This window comes from Euleptes europaea, chromosome 11 (assembly GCF_029931775.1).
Source record: "Euleptes europaea isolate rEulEur1 chromosome 11, rEulEur1.hap1, whole genome shotgun sequence".
NCBI lineage: Eukaryota > Metazoa > Chordata > Lepidosauria > Squamata > Sphaerodactylidae > Euleptes > Euleptes europaea.
In genome coordinates, this window is record NC_079322.1 from 63,499,897 (window position 1) to 63,523,613 (window position 23,717).

Sequence of the window (23,717 nt, forward strand, 5' to 3'; positions counted from 1 at the left end):
CCTGCCCCCTCAGGCTCCGCCCCAAAAACCTCCCACCGGTGGCGAAGAGGGACCTGGCAACCCTACTTATTGGGATAACACATTTTTTAAAAAAGATAAAATAGCAGAGAACCAGACAGTAATTCAGTTCCAAAAGCCAGCTACACTGAAATTTGTACTGAAAGACAGGATTTGAATTTTGTTCTTCTGGTTGCTCTGGTTGCTTTGACATGAAAGTTATGGATCCCCACACACCAAATAAAAAGATAATAAACTCTCTGACACACACATATTTTTTAATTTTATTTTTATGTCTGCTTTGCTACATTGTGCTTCAACTGTATTCTCCCAAAAGTGAAATGCTAACAGCAAATTATCTATCAATTTCCACAAAAAATATTTATATATAGTGGATCCTTCTTAGTGTGCACCTACGTTATTATAGGTGCATACATATTTCATTTCCCTGCATTAACTAGTCATGTTAACAGCTTTATAAATCCAACAATTATGATGAATCATCCCATTCTCTGCAAGGAACAGTTCCACATTTCATTTGACAAGTCCTTAAGGGATACTTTACAAGAAAAACAGTTTTGTTTTTAACAAAAACCAGGAAACAAAGTCAATTACGGTTTGATTAGATAACACTTTCTTATTTTCCAGATTGCAAAACTCTTTTCAAAATCGAAGGCATTCTCAGATTTAGAAAGCAGTCTCAAAAATATTTTTGGTATGAAAACATTTATGGTTTTGTTAAAAGAAGTTTAGCCATATTAATCTGTTAAAACAAAGAATACCTGGTTTACTGCAGAATGAGCTTCCAAAGACCAGGGGGGTTACCGCATTGTGTATTCCCAGCGATGTATTAAGAGTTTGAAAATGTTATAAAAACATCGCTTTAAAAGGGGTTTTGGATATCACGGCTAAAAAATGGTTGGAAGACGTCTTCACAGCTAAAGGGGCCAAAGTGCGAACAGTATATTTTATAACAGTTTCAAACTCTTAATACATCGGTGGGAATACATAGAAAGTGCGAACAGTATTTTTTATAACGTTTTCAAACTCTTAATACATTGCTGGGAATACATAATGCAGTAACTCCCCAGGGATTTTTCCATCCTTACAAACATTAACGGTAAAGGCATGCGGTAACTTTTCATTCTAAACTTGACCCTTGACACTGTTTAGAGTTACATCAAATCACTTCTCCTCTTGCTAGTTCCAAGGTTTGATTATGTATATTATATTTTGAGTCCAAAGAATTACCTTTCCGTTTCATGAAAACAGTTTCCAGAATTTGATGCAATGGACAGCGCACCAGATTAACGGTGCTTTCACACATGCTGAATAATGCACTTTCAATGCCCTTTAATGATCATTTGCAAGCGGATTTAGCCATTTCACACAGTAAAATTCAGCTGCAAAGTACATTGAAAGTGGATTGAAAGTGCATTATTAGGACTCTGTGAAAGCCCCCTTAGATTGGCATGACCCAGCTTCAAATTTTCACTCAGTCGTAAAATTCACTATGTGATCTCAGACCAGTTGCTCCCTGGCAAGATAAAACGGAGGAGGAGATGGTGCACACTTCCCTACATTTCTTGGAGGGAAATATAGAAGTTATATAGAGGGAAACGGTTAGACAGACAGAAGGAACATATAGCAGATAGTAGTAGCAGACCAAATATTTGCTTCACATAGATTCACTGTGCTACATCCACATAATTAAATCAGAAAAAGTGGCCTGCTATGTTCTGATAAAATGAAAAAAATACTTCATTTTAAATAAGAACATAAGAAAGGCCCTGCTGGATCAGACCAAGGTCTATCAAGTCCAGCAGTCTCTTAACACAGTGGCCAACCAGGTGCCTCTAGGAAGCCCACAAACAAGACAAGGGCAGCAGCATTGTCCTGCCTGTGTTACACAGCACCTGATATAATGGCCATGCTCCTCTGATACTGGAGAGAATAGGTACGCATCATGACTTGTATTCATTTTGACTTGTAGCCATGAATAGCCCTATCCTCCATGAACATGTCCACTCCCCTCTTAAAGCCTTCCATCTTGGCAGCCATCACCACATCCTGGGGCAGGGAGTTCCACAATTTAACTATGTGTCGTGTGAAGAAATAAGTTAATTTACTGTTTTGATGCATTGCTTGACTAAAATCTAGTGCACACACATATATTCTACAGGGACAATGTAGCCTACTCCTACATTCATCACTTTGTGCATGCAGAGAAGTAGATCTGGCCACGTGTCTCCTGCAGAGCATTCTCTGTGCCCTATGGCAGATCATTTTTGAAACGCATAGAGTTTCACAAGCAATTTGTAATCTGGCAAGGGGCTCTGCTGTTGAAAGAAAACACGTGAAACATCCCATCGGGTGTGCACAAGCCTTCAGGCATGCCTGAAGCAGCTACTTGAATCCTAGCCAATGTTCTAATGCATTATGTGAACACAGTATTATAAACTTTAAACTTTGGGTTTATTTTCTAGCTCAAATTCCTCCCAACAAACTAATGCCAGAAGCGAGATTGCAGCCAGAGTCTCAACTTACCGGTGACCACTACCTCAGCACTTAGTGTTTTTTTAGCTAACGGCTCTTGTGGAGACTTTAACACCTGTACGTCAAACCAACAAAGAAATAGATATCCACCATCCCAGTACAAAAACAACTCTTTCATATTTTGACTTGAATAAGGAAAAGAAACAGTCACGTAGAGTTAATTAGCAAGAGGGAAAGGGAGGGGAGGAAGGGTCTCTTCGCCTCGTGATAGTTTAATCTTAGACCTAGGCTTGCCAGGCCCCATAGCTCCACTGACAGGAGCTTTCCGGGGCTGTGGATGCAACACGCGCGCACACCCCGCACGATGCAGACGCTCTAGCGATCTCGTCCAAAACTCTTATGGTTTCCATAGAGTTTTATCAGAGATAGAGGGTCTGCGTCACTTTTGGGTTTACCCGAAAGTGACGCGAGCGCGCATGTGCATGCGCGTGCATGCACTGCCCACCGGACATCAGCCGGACAAAGGGCAGCCCGGTGGATTGGCGAGATTTTACCCGCCATCAACGGGTACTTGCCAACCCTACTTAGACCCTACTTATTGTGCAGTTGTAGCAACCCTGTAATCATTCATCGTCAAATTTGTTGTCCACAAAGGCCAACCCTGTGTGGATCCAAGCCCTAATTAATGGGCAGCTAACGTTACATCTCAGCTGGCTCAAGATCGAGATCAGGGTTCCCCAACGTGGTGCCCACCAGCAAGTCCCTTGTGCAGCAGATGACATAGCTCCAATGTACAAAATGAACTGGTTTGAGCATCACTGCAAAACCCAACAAAATGTCAGGCTATATCTGAATGCAGAATCATGGGCGATTGTGCAAAGGAACAATTTCTGATGGGTGAAGAAGAAGAAGAAAAATATTTTGTTTTTATACCCTCCTTTTCCCTACTTTGAAGGAGTCTCAAAGTGGCTTACAATCACCTTTCCCTCCCCACAACAGACACCTTGTGAGGTAGGTGGGGCTGAGAGAGTTCTGAGAGAACTGTGACTAGCCCAAGGTCAACCAGCAGGCTTCATGTGGAGAAGTGGGGAATCAAACCTGGTTCACCCGATTAGAGTCCACAGCTCTTAACCACTACACTACGCTGGCTCTCTAGAAGCCATTAGAAGCCACTGCCCAAACCAGAAGGCACCATCGTGAGCCTAGGCAGGATGTCTGCCGTAACATTAAGGTGGCAAAATCAGTCAATGGAAACCGAAAATAAACACTTTTTTAAGTTTCAGAAAATGAATAAATGACATTAGCTGCTTCTGAATTGGTTGCCAGATGTTTGTAACACACCTGCCCTATCAGAGTCTGTCATTCCCAGAGACTGCCGTCATTCAAATGATTAATGCCGATGGCATGAAAAGAAATAAATGTTGAAGAGGTACATTATCAATATCTGTTGTACTTGCCTACATTACTCCTCCCTGTTTTTCTGATTTAATGCTCCCTTGCGCCTGGGTTTCCCCATCACTACATTAGATCAATCGGATTCCTTTTCATCTTGGTCACCCTGCTTATTTCCAGTGATGTGATGCTTCAGTGCACTTCAAATATTTTCAGGAAAATCAAGAGTAAGTACATGCTCAGCGGCTAATGATGCAAAGAGACGGGAGCATACGCTTAAGACAGATGCTGCTTAATCGCCAACAAATAGTAACTGGAAACTCTCAAACGTAGCTGCTCCGTGCTAAGTACCATCCCTCACAGTGCTGCCTACACTTAAATTTCTGTACTGAACTACTTCCAATAGACGAGACTTAGTAGATTTGAGCATACTTAGTTTCTTTGTTCATTCCAATGTTAATAAAAGGGTTTCCAAGGCCAGAGGTATTCAACTTAGATCCTTATTCTCCTAGGTTTGCTGTGTGCCAGGGCTTATATAATTATTCATTGCCTTAGTATTCTGTCCTTTCTTTAAAATAGTGCAAGGTGGCATCTATTGGGTTATTCCAACAATCTTGAGAAGGTTGAAAAATTGTGCCCAGGATAAATCAGATGCTCAATATTTCCACGAGGATTTGAGCCTGAGCTTCTCCAATCCAAACCCAACAGTCTAGCCACAACACAACACAAACTATTCATGCATTTATTAAAATACCCTACTTTTCCCAAAGCTCAGGGGAGCTTACAAATTCAAATTTATAATGAACGAAGTATGATAAAATCCCACATAACTCCACTCTCCCCTACAAGCCTACTTCCTATACCCCATTAAAAGACCTACAAACATAGTGGCTTTACAGAGTCTCTTCAACATCTCTTACCTACACACTGTGTGCGTGTAAAGTGTCATCAAGTCACAGCCAACTTATGGCAACCCCATATGGTTTTCAAGGCAAGAGACGTTCAAAGGTGGTCCTGGGTGATCTCCCATCCAATTACTAATCAAGGCTGACCCTGCTTAGCTTCTGACATCTGATGAGATCAGGCTAGCCTGGGCCATCCAGGTCAGGGAACCTACTTACTATACATAAAGTATTTCTACTGGGTTGGTTGCAAAACATAATGCTACTAAGCAACCTGTCATGCATTGCACCATCCAGACATTCATGTGAAAGGCATCACATTCAGTGAGGGAAACTGTTCTCATCACCATCCCCACCTACTTGAACAAGTGGGAGCAGGCATGGTGTAGTGGTTAAGAGAGGTGGTTTGGAGCGGTGGACTCTAATATGGAGTACCGGGTTTGATTCCCCACTCCTCCACATGAGCGGCGGAGGCTAATCTGGTGAACTGGATTTGTTTCCCCACTTCTACCCATGTAGCTACCTGGGTGACCTTGGGCTAGTCACACTCTCTCAGCTCCACCTACCTCACAGGGTGTCTGTTGTGGAGAGGGGAAGGGAAGGTGATTGTAAACCAGTTTGAGTCTCCCTTAAGTGGTAGAGAAAGTCGGCATATAAAAACCAACTCTTCTTCTTCTTCCTTCTTGCAAATAAGCTTATTTCAAGACCCAACCGATTTCTTTCCTCTTTTTCTTTAAATGTGGGATGGAGAGTAGCTTCAGGGATCTTTTGTTTTACTTTCATTTTAGGCATGTGTTTATATTTGGGATAGCGAAGTTAAGGGGAGCCCAAACAAATTGTACATTGTGGCAAAAGTAGGGCATGCTGGGAGAAAGAAAATATTAAGAATATTAATATTCTTAAGCCAATATTTGCAGGTGAGAAGGACTTACTGCATTGAATCCAAACCATGACGTTTGATCCAAAAGGTGCCCTTCCAATCATGAACAAGTCCGTTAGACACGCCCCCCCCCCCACAAAGTCTGAGTTCAGGATTGTATTTCAGAAAAGATGTCCTTGGTCAAGCAGTCACTATTAAGGCGAGAGGATCTTAAGGTAGGGCTTTGCTGGAAGGAGACATGCTTCTGACAAGGTAATGTTGGTGTGGCAGAGAGAAAGAGGGATACAATTTTGAGCATCACTACCATTTTTAGCAGGTACCAGCAGCCATCAACATATTGTCAGTGAGTCACTTCAATCTAATGCAGTGATATTCAGTGGCCTGTATCGTGAAAAGACCTTTACCACTCAACCCCCCCCCCTGGGGTCTTGGTGGTTAACGGGCCCCTTCACGATGCGGCACTTCTGGGACGAAACCCGGAAGTGATGCAAGCACATCAAGCACTCCGCTGCCGCTCTAAGCAGGTGGCTGGATTGGTGGGCAATTGCCCACCTCTTCCAGCAACCTGGCAACCCTACCAGGTGGTTGGCAGGTGGTTTCCACCTTGAAATAGCCACCGGAGACATGGGTAAGCTGCAAGCCTCTCTGAGGTGCAGGCCTCACGTCAGGGATGGAAGTAGACGCGGATCTTTCGGCTAATGGGAATTGCGAGCATGGCTCTCTACGAATCACAGAGGGAGTACCAACGATCTGATACTTAGATTAGTATTCCTTTAGGGACAGAGGCAGAGACTGGTGACACTGGAATAAGACACCATGGACCCACAAGATGAAACAGCATTATGAATATAGTATGTACATAAAAAACACTTTCTGAATATGTAAAAATAAAGATGTCCCACTATTAACTAAGAAGCAATACACAAAAAGCATGAACCTGGAATTGATTTATTTGGAGATGAAGTAATAGCAACCTCTTTTTATTAAGAAAAGTATTTTCACATCAGAATTAGGTCAGAAGTAGAAACGCAGGGGGACTAAACAAAACTGGAAAAATGCCTTTCAAATCCTCTGTTTAAGAATAAAGGTATATACGAAAACAAGCTTCATGCTGATTTCTTTAGTCACTAGCCTTGCTCATGTGGAGATATTGAATTCTGAGGGGGGGATTGCAGGGGGAAAATGCCACACATTGTGAATCACTGTCCTGGAACTTAATATGATGGAATGCTTTGCATGCTTTTCCTTGGTGTTTGCAAAACTCACAGTTCTCTAAGGGAAGACTGGAAACTCATGCATGCTACCATACAATGGTAGAGCTAAGAGATATCATGGTCTGCTGATAACAGACATTCTGGAAGACCAAGGTTAATACAAGCAGCTAAAATTGAATAGCAATTTTAAAAACAAAGAAAAAAGCCCAATGCCATACACCAAGGCCTACATTTGTATGTGTCTGCCCACAGCCCATAGGCACTGACACTGGGGCCCAAATAATAATCAGGCTGGTCACCAATAGAAAAAAAGCAAGTAAGATGGATGTAGAATCATAGAATTAGAAGGGACCACCAAGGTCATCTAGTCCAACCCCCTGCACAAAGCAGGAAGTTCACAACTACCACCCCCTCATACCCCCAGTGACCCCTACTCCATGCCCAGAAGATGGTCAAGATGCCCTCCCTCTCATGATCTGCCTAAGGTCATAGAATCAGCATTGCTGACAGATGGCCATCTAGCCTCTGCTTAAAAACCTCCAGGGAAGGAGAGCTTACCACCTCCCGAGGAAGCCTGTTCCACTGACGAACCGCTCTAACTGTTAGAAAATTATTCCTAATGTCTAAATGGAAACTCTCTTGATTTAATTTCAACCCGTTAGTTCTGGTCCGACCTTCTTGGGTAACAGAAAACAACTCCGTGGCAGCGCTTCAAGTACTGGAAGGTGGTTATCATGTAGGTTTGATCCAACTGCTGTTTACATCCCATGATCCCAAAGAGCAATTACCCTACTTTGGAGTGGGACAACTTGGAAAAATGAGGGGAAGTGAGGGTCCAGCTGGCCAACCCTCACTTCCTACAGTCAAACACCAGTAAGTTGTGTTGTCACTGATTATATTTTCACCATGACACTTCTGAATCTACATTGGAAGCCACTTGGCCAAGTGGCATCTTATTTGACCCATGAGCCTCCAGCTGCTGACCACTGTCATAGTTCCTCATTTACTACACAGAAGATGTGCTGCTGGGTGGCAATCCTATATGTCAGACACTCAGGAAGTCCACATCTATCCACCACTGTCCATCTTGTCACCTATTAAACACAACACCACCAAATAAGCATTGTACAAAGCCAATCCTGTGCGGGGTCACTTGTAACAAATGTCACTCTTGGAAGACTGCTTTCACAGTCCCAGAAGCTAAGGAAAATAATAGCAAAGAAGCTCAGTGGCACCATATTAATGAGCAAATAGCCAATTTCTGCACTATAAGAACATAAGAAAGGACATGCTGGATCAGAGTAAGGTCCATCAAGTCCAGCGGTCTGTTCACGCAGTGGCCGACCAGGTGCCTCTAGAAAGCCCACAAACAAGACAGCATTATCCTGCCTGTGTTCCCAAGCAGGTAACACAAAACATGCATTTCTATGTGCGTTTCAATCCCCAGCATTTCCTGATAAAAGAATCAGGTAGTAGGTAATGTGAAAGACCTCTGCCTGAGACCCCAAAGAGCCCTTCTACCACTCAGAGTACACATTACTTGAAAGACCAATGGTCTGACTCAGTATAAGACTGCTTCATGTGTTTGTAGATGAGTGTGTCTGAAAAGGAGCATATTCATATATGCCACTTGTCTAGGAGAGTATTTTTGGAGTCTGGGAATGCTTTTGTTTTGTTTTCATACAGACCTTTAAGCCAATTTAAAATTTGCACTGCCGACTCCGGATTGAAAATACAAACATAAAGCAAGAAAGCAGTCGTTTTTCTGAACTGCAGCCTTCACAGTGAAGCACAAAAATATGGCGAAAATGTCTTTCCCTTCTGTTGTGGAAAAAAATAATACCTTTCTTTCATGACTTCTGGGGCCCCCAGGAGCATTCTGCTTGAGGAAACCTGCTGTCGTGGACCATCTTGTGGGGTTTTTCCGCGAAGGCTCTTCTGAAACAAAATTGTTCTCGCTGACGGATGTCGAGAGACCAACTAACGCTGGGTCGCTGCTGCGCCGGACATGGAGAGGCATATCTGAAGAGATAAAAAGGAAAATAAATTAAGATGGAAGGTATTTTTCCCTATGAGGGGAAATACATCTTTTAAAACAGCATGATGTTACAGAACTGGAAAGACTCCACTGAGTTATCTATTCCAACCCGCTGGCAGAAGGGAGGGTAATTCATACCTAAAGCACCCTTGAGTGCGGCTTCTGTAGCATTTCTTTGAAGAAAGAAACGGGAATTTTGCAATCTCTCTAGACTTCACATTTCAAAAAAAAAAGGTTTTTGCTTCTAAACAGCAATAGATGGCACTTCCACCTAGATAAGGATTACTATGTATACATGAATGGAGTTGGGAAACATGGCTCATGACACTTGTGAATAAAACAACAACTGTTAAGTATCTATGGGAAAAGAAATATTACAAGCAAGAAATATTTTTAAATGGTATCCATTTATTAGTTATTGGGACCAAACAAATAGATTAAATGATCATAAAGCACTTTGTGCTTAGTACAGGCTATAGCTTTTTATATTTGGGTTTCTCCAGAGCAGTGTAGTGGTTAAGAGCAGTGGTTTGGAGTGGTGGACTCTGATCTGGAGAACCGAGTTTCATTCCCCACTCCTCCACATGAGCGGCAGAGTCTAATCTGGTGAACTGGATTTCTTTCCCCACTCCTACACCTTTTAGGTGGCGTATCTTAGGCACCTAAGATATTAGGCACCTTAGGTATTTAGGCAGTGGCGTTGCCTCCTAAGCCCAGTGCACACATTGCTCTCAGGAATGTATTGGGAGCCTTTCTCTCAGGAGATGAAGAATAATATTAGGTTTACATGAACATTGCATATTGTTACTGGAACTGTAAGGACCCAACTAAAAAAAACTTCACATTTTCAGTGAAAGCTCTTGATACTGCACAAGGGTACCACAGGTATTAGGAACTGGACAAAGACACTTCTATTTTGGAAAGGTATTCATGAGGAAATTTCTAAAGTTACTGGAGTAAAAATTCCACTCAAACCGGAAATACATTTACTGGGTATCTTAGATAGGACATCAGAAAAACAGTTGGGAGATATCTGTAGATATTTAACAACAGCCCAAAACCTACTGAAAACTCTTGATACTGCACAAGATGCTGACATGCGTACCACAGATATTAGGAACAGGACAAAGACACCTCTACTTCTGCCTACACAGCAGCAGTAATGGGACACAATCTTTTCCCAAGCTTCTCCACTCAGTCATTTTCTACAGTAGCATTCAGATGTCTCAGTCAGGTCGGCAAAGCTTGCTGTGGCTGGCACAGAACCAACAGAGGACCAATGACCTCCAACGTGAGTGGTTTATATAGTCTAAGGATATTGCAATGTTGAATATTTGCTTAGCAGCATGATTTCCTGTCTTTAAAACCTCTTTGGCACCAAGCAGCACCCAAGAGAACACCGAACCGGCACGTTCTCAAGCATACTAGTGGGAAACAGGAAAAATAAGTAAAAATGAAAAATGCATTTTATTTTCATTAGACCGTCTCTTTTCCCCTGCTTAAATGCCATACGTTTTTATTACATTCCAAGATGTTCAGAGAAAGAAAACACATTAGAAAAGATACATTTCCAACTAATGAGGCAGAATGTAATATTAAAAGGAGTAAAAATAATTAGACACATATATCATGAAATAGCTATTTTCTTATACCATAGCATACAGTTTATCTGCTTCAGTGGGTATTACAAGAAACCTGACTGTAAACCTGAATTGCAGATTGTCAGAGCCAAATACAGAACTTTTCGTAGGGTAGCCATGTTGTTCTGCAGTAGGACAGTTGGATTCGAGTCCAGAAGCACCTTAGCGACCAACAAGATTTTTGGGATATGAGCTTTCGAGAGTCAAAGCTCCCTTAATACAGACCTGATACTTTCATTCACCAAATGCTGGTTTCCCCAGTTAGCAGACTTGGGGGCCAGCACTTCAATAGCACTTGATGTACAAAAGGTATGTTTTACAGATTGCTGTGAAGCTGCCCATTTTCTAATCTTCTGGTAAAAAGACTGACAATTTCTTTAGAACAGGAATGAATTCACATTTAAGAACCCTGACAGCACATTCCTGACTTCTGAGGACAAAAGTCCTCCGGAGGCCAGGAAGGGGCTGCACCGGCATTGGGGCCCTCCACGCCGGCGTCCTGGCTACTTACACTGCCGTAAGTGGCCCCAACGCCAGCAGGGAGGCCGGGACGCCACCCCGGGACGCCGACAGAACCTTCCGCCAGTGTCCCGCCAGTGTAAAGACCCGCGCCGGCATTGCGGGAGGTGTTCAGTCATCTTTGGGGGCGTGCCTTTCAGCCGAGCACGCTGGCAGCGACAACGGCGGTGCTGTGCCTGCTTTTTAGCAAACGTACCCTCGCTGTTCCCTATGGGGCAAAAAGTCCCATTTAAAATTTAAAAAGAATTTTAAAGGGTTTGTTTTTTTAGTTTTGGCACCAGGGAAACGGGTTAGGAGGCGCCACAGCAGCGCCTCCTCCCCGCCATCTCTGCACACTGAAAGCTCAGGAATGCACTGTGAGAGAACCTGAAGAACTCAAATGGGCATATTGAAATCTGAGATCTTAAAGATCCAGAGTCTGCCACCTATAGCTAGCGACTTGTTCATGTGTAATTTGCCCGTTAGCCCTAGACCTGGAAGTAACAAGAGATGGATGTTCACACACAGAGAAGTCACGCAAACTCATGAAGCTACCTTATACTGAATCAGACCCTTGGTCCATCAAGGTCAGTTGTCTACTCAGACTTGCAGCAGCTCTCCAGGGTTTCAGGTGGAGTCTGATAGAATTAATTCCACTTCTCTGCCATTGCCCTATCCTCCGTCAATAACCCCCCATAACTTTGTCATCCAACAGCCCAACTACTTCCCCAGCTGAGTTTCTATTTTTGATATATTTAAATTAATTTTTATCTGTTTTTGAAATTGATTACTGTGAAGTTGCCTCTTTTGAAATCAAATGTAACAGAACTGGATTTTCTGGGCTACCTTCTGCACATACACACGCTGAATTTGTGGTCAACAGTTATAAAAGCACAGTCACCTATCAGATCTAAAAAATTCTTCACTATAGCCTGAATGTAAATTTACCCAATAAAAGTAGATTTTAATGAGGGCAGTCAGTGTGAGTGTTATTGCAGTCACCCATTATTAGAATCAATTTTCCTTTTGCTGTCTCCTAGATTTCTTTCTCCATGTAAATATTTTAGGTCATGAGATGGTACTGTATCCTTAACAGAATATAAATTTCTGGCCTTGGCTTAGATATTATGCCCTCTGCAGTGTTGTCTGCCAGTGTGGATGGGATCCTCCATTGCAGATTACATTCCCCCTGCATTAGGCATTTTCTGCTCATGCAAGATCTCGGCTTCAGCCGGGAGAAAGGGCGGGATATAAATCTAAAAAATAAATAGATAAATAAACAAAATCAGTGTCTTTCAATTAGCAGAAACTACTTGGCCCTTATTCCGTCTCTTCCACTCCCCATCAGCATAGGCTCATTGGAATGGCCTCTAAAATGTTCATTATTCAGTGGTCACTCTGTTACTTAGGGTTGCCAGGTCCCTCTTCACTACTGTACGGAGGTTTGGGGGGCCAGAGACTGAGGAGGACAGGGTTTGGGGACTTCAATGCCATAGAGTCCAATTGCCAAAGCGGCCATTTTCTCCAGGTGAACTGATCTCTATCGGCTGGAGATAAGTTGTAATAGCAGGAGATCTCCAGCTAGTACCTGGAGGTTGGCAACCCTAGCTGTGGCACATCAACTGAAAGCTCACCACAACCCCCAGTTTGTTCCAGATAGTTTGATCACCCATCTATGAAGGTAGCTTATAGTCAGACTTTGCAGAGAATTTGGCTTAGAGCTAGACTGCTGCCACAGGGAAAGTATGTCTGTTGATGACAGGGAGAGTGAAGTAGCTAACCTAAACCTACAGATTTGTGGCCTCCTGACCTGCTAGAATATATGCAATGTATGATTTTAAGCATTCACAACCCTGGTGTTCTCAGCGATTTATAATCCTGTTTTGTTTCATACCCAGATACAGTGCTGCGGGTTTTCTGATTTTATTCCTTTGCATGGTTGGTGTCTGTGCTTGGTTACCTAGGAAACTGCTTCGGTGTGGAATTTGATTTGTTTGGTTGTCAAAGTTATGGCTGAAGTTTCAAGTAGAGAGTGGTGTGGATAGAGTAAATGTCTGCAAGTACATGTCCAGTACCAGAGGACTGGAGAATGGCCAATGTAACACCCCTTTATTAAAAAAAAAGGGTTCCAGGGGGTCGGGGGACCCAGAAAATTACAGGCCAGTTAGCTTAACGTCTGTTCCAAATGGGGAGAAAGGGTTGCCTAAAATTCAGAATGTGCCCCCCTCCCAAACAGCTCCAGCTCCTGGATGCTGTATGACTCCCATTAAAAATGACTACTTAACTTCTAAGATCTGACAAGATCGGTCTATTCTGGGCCATTTGGGTCAAGGCATTGAAAATTTTGGAGATGAATTTTAGTTGATGTACTGCAGTCAAAGCTCTGCTCGTGTCCTGAGTTCGATCATGACAGAAGTCGGTTTCAGGTAGCCAGCTCAAGGTTGACTCAGCCTTCCATGCTTCCAAGGTTGGTAAAACAAGTATCCAGCTTGTTGAGGGTAAAGTGTAGACAACTGGGGAAGGCACTGGCAAACCACCCCGTAAACAAAGTCCGCCTAGTAAGCGTCGTGATGTGACGTCACCCCATGGGTCACTAATGACCTGGGGTTTGAACAGGGAACTACCATTACCTTTTACTAGATAAAGATTCATCACAGTTGTTTCCCAGGTTCCTTTTCCTCCAGTGAAATAATCCTTCTCTTTATTAGCTATGTTCAGGCATTTCCAGGACAGAGGTTGTAGATAACCTTGTCAGTCCCCGACGGCCAGCTGGGAAGCGGTCGGGGCGCACAGAGCCGGCTGCGTGTGCGTCCGGATGGCACAAGCTGGCGTTCCCCGCCCCGACGACGAGCTGGGAGGCGGGTGGGGCACACAGAGCCGGCTGGGTTCGTGCGCGTCCGGACGGCGTTCCCGCCCCGACGGCCAGCTGGGAGGCGGGTGAGGCGCACAGAGCCGGCTGGGCATGTGCGCGTCCGGACAGCGCGAGCCGGCGTTCCCCGCCCCGACGGCCAGCTTGGAGGCGGGCGGGGCCGCACAGAGCTGGCAGGGCGCATGCACCGGCTCGCGCCGTCCCGACGCGCATGCGCCCAGCCGGCTCTGTGCGGCCCCACCCGCCTCCCAGCTGGCTGTCGGGGCAGGGAACACCGTCTCGCGCCATCCCAACGCGCACGAGCCCAGCCGGCATTCGCTCCATAAGACAAGTTTTTAGAGGAGGAAAACAAGGTGCGTCTTATGGTCAGGTGCGTCCTATGGAGCGAAAAATACAGTACTTGCACAATTATTATTCTATGAATGACTTACTAAACAATTATTTCCAGTTATCACCTCTACTCTGATATCTTGACAATCCTATTATCTTTTTTTAATCCTGTGTCTTTTTTAAACCACAGGCAATAGCTTACTTAATCAGAAACCTGCTTTTCAGTGTGTGCTCACACAATTTCCTTCTGTGTTTCATTTATCTAACTGCTGTTGAGATAATAACAATAATCTTTTCGAAGGACTTGGAGTTCCTGTATGTTTTTATTTAATTTCCCTACCTACCCTGATTCTTTGACATATTTTTTTAAAAAATCCTGCTGCAATTTATTAGATTTACCATTTCTGGTGCTTATTTAAGATGCACCTGAGCTCTAGAAGTAGATCAATATTTACAGTGCATTAGTGCCGCAGAGAATTTGAAGTTGGCGATTAGAGTTCAGGGCCGTTTTATCCGCTCTTCAAAGCAACCTTAGACATCAAACGCCATCAGTCCTCATTCAGGAATCTGTGACACTGCGCTGGGCCCGCACGTGCCTTCATCTTGCATTTTAATTATTGAAGCTCTTCTTTGATAATTTGTAAAGGATATAATTCCAAAATCCCCAAATTAAATGAACTAGAAAATTATGCCTAACCATCTTTTATTAGGGAATTTGGTCAATACATCCTATGTTTATTATTGAGTCCCAGCTGGGGAATTGCAGGTTGGGGAAGGGAATTTGAAAGCGCAAAAGCTGTTTTGGTCACTAATTAAAGAACTGGGTGAGAATCAGTCAAACTGGCTATGGCCGACTATTTTGGGTGTTTGTATATGTGTACACTTATATGGTGATGGTATTCTTGGCTTAACCAAGTGGCATATTAATACCCATGTATCATTAAAACTGCAGAATACACTTTAGATATGTTTAAGCAATTAGGCATTGTGATTGACTTTTGTTGGTTAAGTATGGATATTAGCATTAATCACTCACATTTGAATATAGATTCATCCCACGGAAAGACTTCACGCTGGCAGTAGGCTGGGGTTTCATGCCATATCTTCTAATTAGCTGTGCATTTAAATCTTTTGCAAGAGGGGAGGGTTCTGTGAAATGTAGTAGGGAAGTAGTATTTAAGTGTGTCATTATACTGACTCCTGTGTTGAGGAATTTAAAATGAGATTTGGGGAATTACAAGGTAATCAGTGAACATTATTGCCTTCATTATTTTTTATTTCTTTAGATGCATATTAAAATATAGGGTTTCCTTTTTATGGAATTAATTCTTTTTTTTTTAATAAAGATTAAAAACTTCGACTTTAGTGCCTAGTAGGGGAGGAACTGGCAAATGTTTATGAAGTGCCGCCCCCCCAACTCATAAGATACTGTTGGATTTGAATTTAGGTTGCTTTATAAGCATTTAATTCAATTTTGTATAAATTAAAAACCCGTTGTTAGGGTTACAACTTTGGAGACCCTGGCTCAGGTCGGACATCAGTAGGAAACTGTGGTTCATTGGTTATGTATTCATAAGCCTTCAAAATCCCCCAACCTTGTTGCTTCCTTTCTTGCAGGATCCGACCTGAACCACGTGTTAGTCCTGGTTTGAAATCCTGGTTAGTAGGCAAAAGAACAAAATGGAGTTTGTCATTTCACCTGATTCTCACATCATGATAAACTGCCCAGTCACCATGAAGTCTTCAGTGGAGATCTCCCAAAACCCCACCCTCCTCAGGCTCCCAAAACCCCACCCTCCTCAGGCTCACATTGTTTCACCAGGTTGATAAATGCACACTTCTTATATGGGAGACATATACAATCCAGCCTAACAACTAGACCATCTTACCAGATGTTTGTGTAATTGGTAAAATATTATACAACCCTTACATGCCTGGTCTGTTTTATATTGTCTGTATATGTATTTTGATCTGTAAATGTGTGCATGGTTTACATGGGTTTCAAATAGACCACTGAGGAGGGCCATTTAGGCCGAAACGCGTCTGGCACATGCCTATAGATATCAACCTTAGGAAATGCCATTGTGCTGTTTTAATGTTTTTAAATAATTTTAATACTGACATAGTGCTTCAAATAAATAAATAAATAAATAAATAAATAAATTCATCCCACCCAACCTTGGGTACCCAGCTTCTGTTTTCTAGGTTGTGTTTTATTCCCTTTTTTTTCCCTTCTACTACACACACCATTATCAACACAATTCTCGAATCTTCTTTCAAGAGCACAACATTTTGCTAGCTTATTATATAGAAATTATATATAATTTTATATCCTTCCAATATGCAGGTCAGAATCTTATTTTTAAAGTTAAAAAATAAATGTGTTTAAATTCACAGTTGGCATACAACATGAACTGAACATGATACATTTCAGAAGGGGAGGCCAAGTTAAGTCAGTTACAACGAAGCAAAAAGAGTTCTTACAGCTCCTCATAGGTGGCAGATTTATCAGAGAACAAGCTTTCCCCAACTACAGTCTACTGCAGCAAATGCCACAATAAGTCAATCAGTCTCTAACATGCCATGACAAGACTTCTTGCAAATCCAATGTAACGGTTTTCCTGTATCTAACATTTTTTGGTTCGCAGTTATCTACAATGGTATGAAAAACTGTATCTGCAATGCTGCACCTGGGCACTCAGCTATGGAAGGAATCTTTGGTGTGGCTTTGTCCAGCTACTGTAGATCCCATAACCTGCTGTAGATTTCCATAACCTAAACAAAATGTCATCTGTTTGAAGCACAAAATGCATATTTTAATGTCAATACATTCAATGACACGGTTTATTTTGTACTGCCCATGGACCATATGGATAATACTGTACACATATAAACATTTCTCAGCATAATAAAATACACAATGCAAGAAATACAAAATCAGTAAAACATAAGCAGACACTTCCAATCCACAATCAATCGCACAACCACTCAAAACAACTGGGGAAGAAGAAGAGGAAGAAGAAGAATTGGTTTTTATATGCCAGTCCTCAACCACCATATATCAGCTGGTTGCCTTGTCCTCAGCAGTCCAAACCCGAGGTTCATGGGATGGTGTCACATTGAAATAAAAAGAAATGAAATGAAAAGCAACTCACCTGCTAATGAGCTTATCTAGATTTCCCAACAAATAGTCAAAGGCTGACCAATTGCCTCATCCTGCCAATCACTTAGGGACAAACTTAGAGTTTCCTCAAACTGAACTTTTCAACAAATAGCTAGCCATGTCTTCCATAACACCATTGCCACATCAGCAGAATTCAGAAACGAAAAGAATATTTCTACATCGTTTGTTAATAACAGCATGTGGCATGAGCAGAATTAAGACTTCCCAACAGTGAAACTAGTTAAATCCACTAGATACAATTCACACCCATGTTGGTAGCTTAGCACACCAGCAGGAGACTTTAAAATCAGTAATCTAAAATTAAGTCTTCATCTGCGTAAAAAGGTCCAATTACTTGTGAAGCTGCAATTTTTTTGCTCCAGATAGATTCTTGACAGAAGAAAAATAAGCCATAATTACAAGCCACACATGCTTGTGTACACACATACTTTTAAAATTAGGCTATCCAAGAAAACTGATTTTTGCTAGTCCTTCCTCAGGATAACTGCAAAGGTTTGTTCCAACAATTGAATAAGTTAATATGTATTGTTACTTTAAGAGGTAGCACTATCATTGATGATCTGAGAACTGCTGTTAATGTATTTGATGGAGTTCCAAGAGCTGATCTTAACAGCCTGTTCTGAAGACACTCCAAGTCTGAAGCTGAGATCTGGAGGTTTTTAAAAAAAAGCCAAACAGCAATTGTGGAATTAATTTAGATTTGTAACAACTTCAGAATTGGCAGCACACCTCTACAGGTACGTCTGAATTTCAAACTTTCATTTTTTAATTAATTCATTCAAAATATACATACCCTGCACTCTAAACCAACAGTGGTGTTTGAAGTAGCTTACATATTCAATAAAAAGTCATTAAGCATACATTCATCTATGACAATAAGCATTATTAAATGTTAAAAGAGAGGCTGTGGCTCAGTGGTACAGCATCTGCTTGGCATGCAGAAGGTCCCAGGTTCAATCCCTGTCATCTCCAGTTAAAGGAACTAGGAGAGTAGGTGATGTGAAAGACCACTGCCTGAGACCCTGGAGAGCCGCTGCCGGTCTGAGTAGACAGTACTGACTTTGATGGACCAAGGGTCTGACTCAGTGTAAGGCAGCTTCATGTGTTTTAAAAATCTGCACAGCCAATCAGTTCTGCAACGGCTATCAAAAACCTTGGTGGGCAAAAGCCCCACCCACTTTCTAAAAACACTTGGCAGATATCAGGAAAGGTGTCCATGGGCACTTCGGGTCCATGGATACCACACTGGGGCATCCTCAACCACCATACATCAGCTGGTTGCCTTGTCCTCAGCATTCCAAACCCGAGGTTCATGGTATGATGTCACATTGAAATGAAAACAAATGAAATGAATTTATTAATGTGGTCGATTGACCAAACCACTGTCAGAACATCAAATTATCCAAACCCCACAGTGTTGTACAGCAGTATTACACATTGCCTATACAAATGAAAATACAAAATCAATAAAAGCAACCCGTACAAGCTGCAGGAAAATACAGGAACACACAGAAACCCAATCAAGTATCCACACAAGGAATGGCTACAAGCATGACTATGAAGAATTAGCAGTTTGTGCTCCTCTTCTCATATAGGTCTTTTCAAAAGATCTTGGATTTGTTTCTGCCAGTCAGATTAGATTGTAAGAACATAGCTCGGTGGGTCTATAAGCTGAAGTCATTTTGAGGCAGCCTCATATATTTAGTGTTCTGCTGCATGCATTAATTGGAAAAAAATATTGGCTTCCATATCCAATTTACTGTTCTTTAAAAAAGAAAGAAAAACAAACTTGGTAAAATCTTAGTCTTAAAACTCTTTTGAAACTCAGTAACTGGAAATCAAAGATAATACTCCCCTCCAATCCCGGTTTTCTTCTCTTACAAATGTGCAAAATTTGCTGCACAAACAATTAACCTAAAAGGCAAATGTACTTGAGATAAGAAGTAGAAAAGGGGTGTTTGAAGAATTTTTAGAAGATGATTTTCCCAAAGAACCAAAAAATCTAGGATGAGAGCAGCAGCAGAAGAATTATCTATTGCTCACACACTACACAATTTCAGAAGCCAAATATTAGGCGTTATATGAAGGGAAACTTGCTCTCTAAAATTAATTTTGCCTTAGAAATCTCAGGCTACTGAACTAGATGGACCACTGGTCTGATCCAACATGTGCAACATGATTCAATGGATCAGATCTTCACTCACCGTAACATTTTACCTTCCAGTACTAATTTACACAAACTGGTATGGCATATATGTGGAATTAGGATTAGTTTGTTGTGGCTTTAAAACAATAAGAATGCCATGAAGGAGCTAGAAAATGCTCTTAAGTGTAAGGATGGGTCACTGGCAACCCAGACCAAGTTAATTCACACCCAGACCAAGTTGGGCAATGAAGAAAGCTGACAGGAAGAAAGTAGATTCCTTTGAAATGTGGTGTTAGAGGAGAGTTTTGCAGATACCATAGACCGCCATTACATTAACATTATTGAATCAGTGAAATTAATGAAACAGATTGACAGTACAGGGCTCATGGCTAAGATTAATGCTATATAATGCAGGCCAGTTAAAGGTGATTAGCTGTAAATGCAGCAAGCAAGGTGATAAAAGGACTATTTTAGGACCACAAACTCAACTCATAATTCTTAAAATGAGTTATGTAAATGAGGGCACAGACACCTACTACTAATAGAGGACCAGGTTGTTTCTCCTAGAGCTAGGCTTCAAGAAGAAATGGATCTATGTAATGGATTCACTGTATCAAACAGAGGGTGATCAATGCAGAAAGACAAGTGGATAACATGACTGCTTCTGGTTTCATTTCACCTGAAAATGTCAGCTATACTGCATTCCAGCAGCATACCTGTACTTCCTGGAATCTAACAAAGCCAGGAGGGTGTTTACACCAGCCAGAAGTCATACCTTACCTTCTGCTGCACTGGAGGGGAAATATAAGAAAACACCCTATGAACAGAGATTACGTGCCAGCTCACAAAGAGAGATTGAATCAACTGAGCACATACTGTTGTTGTGTGCTATATACAACAAAATCCGCAATGAGACCATTGGGCCATTGTTGGAAGGATTTCCAGGGAGATCTAATAAAAGCAAAATTGAATATCTTCTCTCAGGTAAAAACCATCAAATGACATGAAGTGTTGCCAGGTTTTGTGCCCAGGTCTATAACCTTAAAAAAAAAAAACCTGAGAAGTGATCTTAAACTAAACAGCGGTGTAGATTTTAAATCCATGATGTGACTGGGATGGATCATAGGGACCATATCGCTCCAGTCTTGTTCCATCTACAGTACCTTCCAATTTGCTTCCAGGCTCAATTCAAGGTGCTGGTATTGACCTTTAAAGCCCTGTATGGCCTGGGACCAACAAATCTTCAGGACAGCCTTCTCCCATATTGAAAGGCGGCATAAAAATGTTCAAAATGAAATAAATAAGTAACTAAATCTGGCCACTGATCACTCAAGGTGAGTATTGGCTAGTCTGACTGGTAATGACTCTCCAGGGATTCCAAGCAAAGATCTTTCACATCACTGACTACCTGGTCCTTTTAACCAGAGACTGAGCCTATAACCTTCTGTATGCAAAACAGATTCTCTACCTCTGAGCTACAACTCAGATTTAATCCTTGGCATCATCGACTAAAAGGATGTCAGCAGTCACTATGAATTATTTTTCTCTGCTTAAGACCTTACCAATGAGAGCAGACATCACTGAGCTAGACAGGAAACGATATGAGATTTTAAAGACTGCAAGGAAACGTATGAAGAGGTATACAAAAGGGACACTGCATGAATTAAATCTTTCTTTCGGATCATCCTTCCATACACGATGCAGTAGAAAAAGAAGGGAACTTTTACTGATAACATTGTATAATACTTTTGTGTTTCTAGACAGCTCAATTGATAACGTAGCACTCATGAACGGTAAAGGCACCAGATGCAGGATTTGTGACGTGCTCACCAGAGGAGCATTTTTAATTCCCAGAAATTAATTATAATGGCCCAAGCGATCAAAGAATGATCATGATGAAAACTGAAGACTTCCAAATGCTGATGCAGCATTGTGCACCCTGAATTAATACTGCGTAAGATTGCAGTTAAAAAAAGTAAAGGGCAGAAATGCTTGCCCACAACATTCCTTTCTTTCATGCAACTTACCAAATAATAATTATCGCTATTGTAACAGTGCTTCTAACAGCATATCTGGCATTTTGCATGTTGTAAACATCCTAAAAATATACATGCATTTATTCCTCAAAACCATGTTGGTAAAGAAATTAGAGCCTGCTTGTGTTGGATATCAAAAGCTATCACTGAGCCCACTACCGTCTCTGCTAATGAAATGTTTTAAGGACAGAGCATTCTGCTATGCTCGTTCGCCAGGTTTTCTGGACGGGAAGTCCATCCCTCTGCGCTTATCAAACAGAAACAGTATTCAGTGGACTTCACACCGCAGGAGCTCCGTTTTTAACTGGAATAATTTGCTCAAGTTAATTTAGGGCTAAGCTACACAACTCCATTTGCAGTGGGGCTGCCAATTCAGATTCGTCTCCTTTAACACCCCAGCCACCACACAAATTGTCAGAATCTAATAATTCATTGTACATCTCAGAGCAGTTATGCTCAATTTTAGAATCGTAAGCTTTTGGTACTCAACATAAAAATTAAAAGGTGATAACTATGTCTGGTTAAGTTAATAATCATGAGCCACGTAAAACACACATGAAACAGACATGAACCACACAAAGGAGTGTTTTAAAAAACAAACGATGTAATGGACATTCGTACTGTGTTTATAGTATGTGTATATGTTATAAGCTGATTGTGTAGTTTATAGTATCTTGAGATACTCTTCTTGTACATCCAGGAAATATTTCAGAGCATGACTGCATACAACTGTTGAAGGTACTATGAAACAGGATGTTATCAGATCCCTGCCTGGCTATGTTCTAGTGCTCCTTTTTCGTCTGGACATTATAGTCTTTTAAGACTTGGACTGTATATGGCAAAAATTGGATGTTTGAGTTCTTCTGATTGTTATGTAGAGGGATGTTATATTCTAATTGGTTAGTATCAACTATTTTTGACCTTGTTATTTTGCTTTAATTTCATGTTTGTTATCTTGTTGGCAAAGCTTTTGCAAATTCACAGTTGTAGCAGTGAACGTTGTATCATTGGCCACGGCGCCTCATATAGAAACAAAAGCATCACATATAGGTGGCAATACTTCTTGTAAGGAAAATATATAGGCAGCTTGTATGTTTTCTACGACAAGGCAAACAGCAACTCCAGCTTGCTACCTGAGGTCTGAGGAAAGAGATAAACCTCCTAAGGCTGCTAAAAAACACGGTTGCTTGTTTTGCCACAGCATCTTACTAATTGGAGTCAACTGATTGAAAATTCGGAAGACACTGATACAAATCACTGAAACTTCTTCCAATGGCCAGGGAGGGGAAGTTTTCAATCTTCTGAAGAGTTGTCTTTCTAAGTTTCTGGCTCCTATCAATCTTTCTGATTCCTATCCAACACCCAACTAGTCATGTTTCTCCTTGTTTCACTGTGTTAGGCTTACCTAAATCATATGCATCTCCTGAGTAGTTCGAAGACTCGCCTGTAAGCCTTCCTCCCCCAGCTACAAACTGAAGCCAAGGAAGTAGCTGGAACAATAGCAGATGCCCAGTTTGCATGGCCCTGACATGAAGAAGCTCCAAGTTGGGGAAGGACATAAAGGAATGAAGCACCATAAACTGGGGTTCATGGCTGGAAGAAAAGACCAGGGACGAACACACAAAGGGAACATGATAGAAAAGGTACCATGCTGGGTTCAGGACAGGTTCTTGGAATGAAGGCATGAAGGCAGCAGCACCTGTGGTGATCATTCATACTTAAGGATTTGCCTGCTTAGAGCTAATGTATGACTTTTACTGACGCAAGTTCAATAAATCAAACCAGGCTGCTATATTATTTGCCTTCTTACATAATTTATTCTCCTCATTGTAAACATGGCAGAATTATGGTTTTGGACTTGCAATAACCCAAGATCCTCAAGTCTAATGACATTTACAGCAAATGTATTCTACAGCACCAAGAAGTGCTATATGAGAGGTGGTTCGTGGCAGTTTATAGCATTGGTATGCCTTAGAACGCCACCTCTGACTTGCTCTTGCCACACTAGCTCTTAACACCCAAGCCTCTCCTTAGAAGGCAAGCAATTTCTCAAAGGACTGAATTTAAGTAGCAGAAAAACACCACCCATTCATAA

The 23,717-nt window shown here is 41.7% G+C and overlaps 1 protein-coding gene across 4 annotated transcripts in view; it reads right to left on the reverse strand.

Annotated features, from left to right (window-relative positions):
• PARD3 (par-3 family cell polarity regulator) overlaps nucleotides 1–23,717 on the reverse strand; it is a 671,910-nt gene that overhangs the window by 389,813 nt on the left and 258,380 nt on the right. For all 4 annotated transcript variants that reach the window (XM_056857249.1, XM_056857250.1, XM_056857248.1 and 1 more), the window contains one exon: nucleotides 8,725–8,903. In XM_056857249.1, coding sequence (XP_056713227.1) covers nucleotides 8,725–8,903 — 179 coding nt within the window. The remainder of the gene's footprint in view (nucleotides 1–8,724; nucleotides 8,904–23,717) is intronic.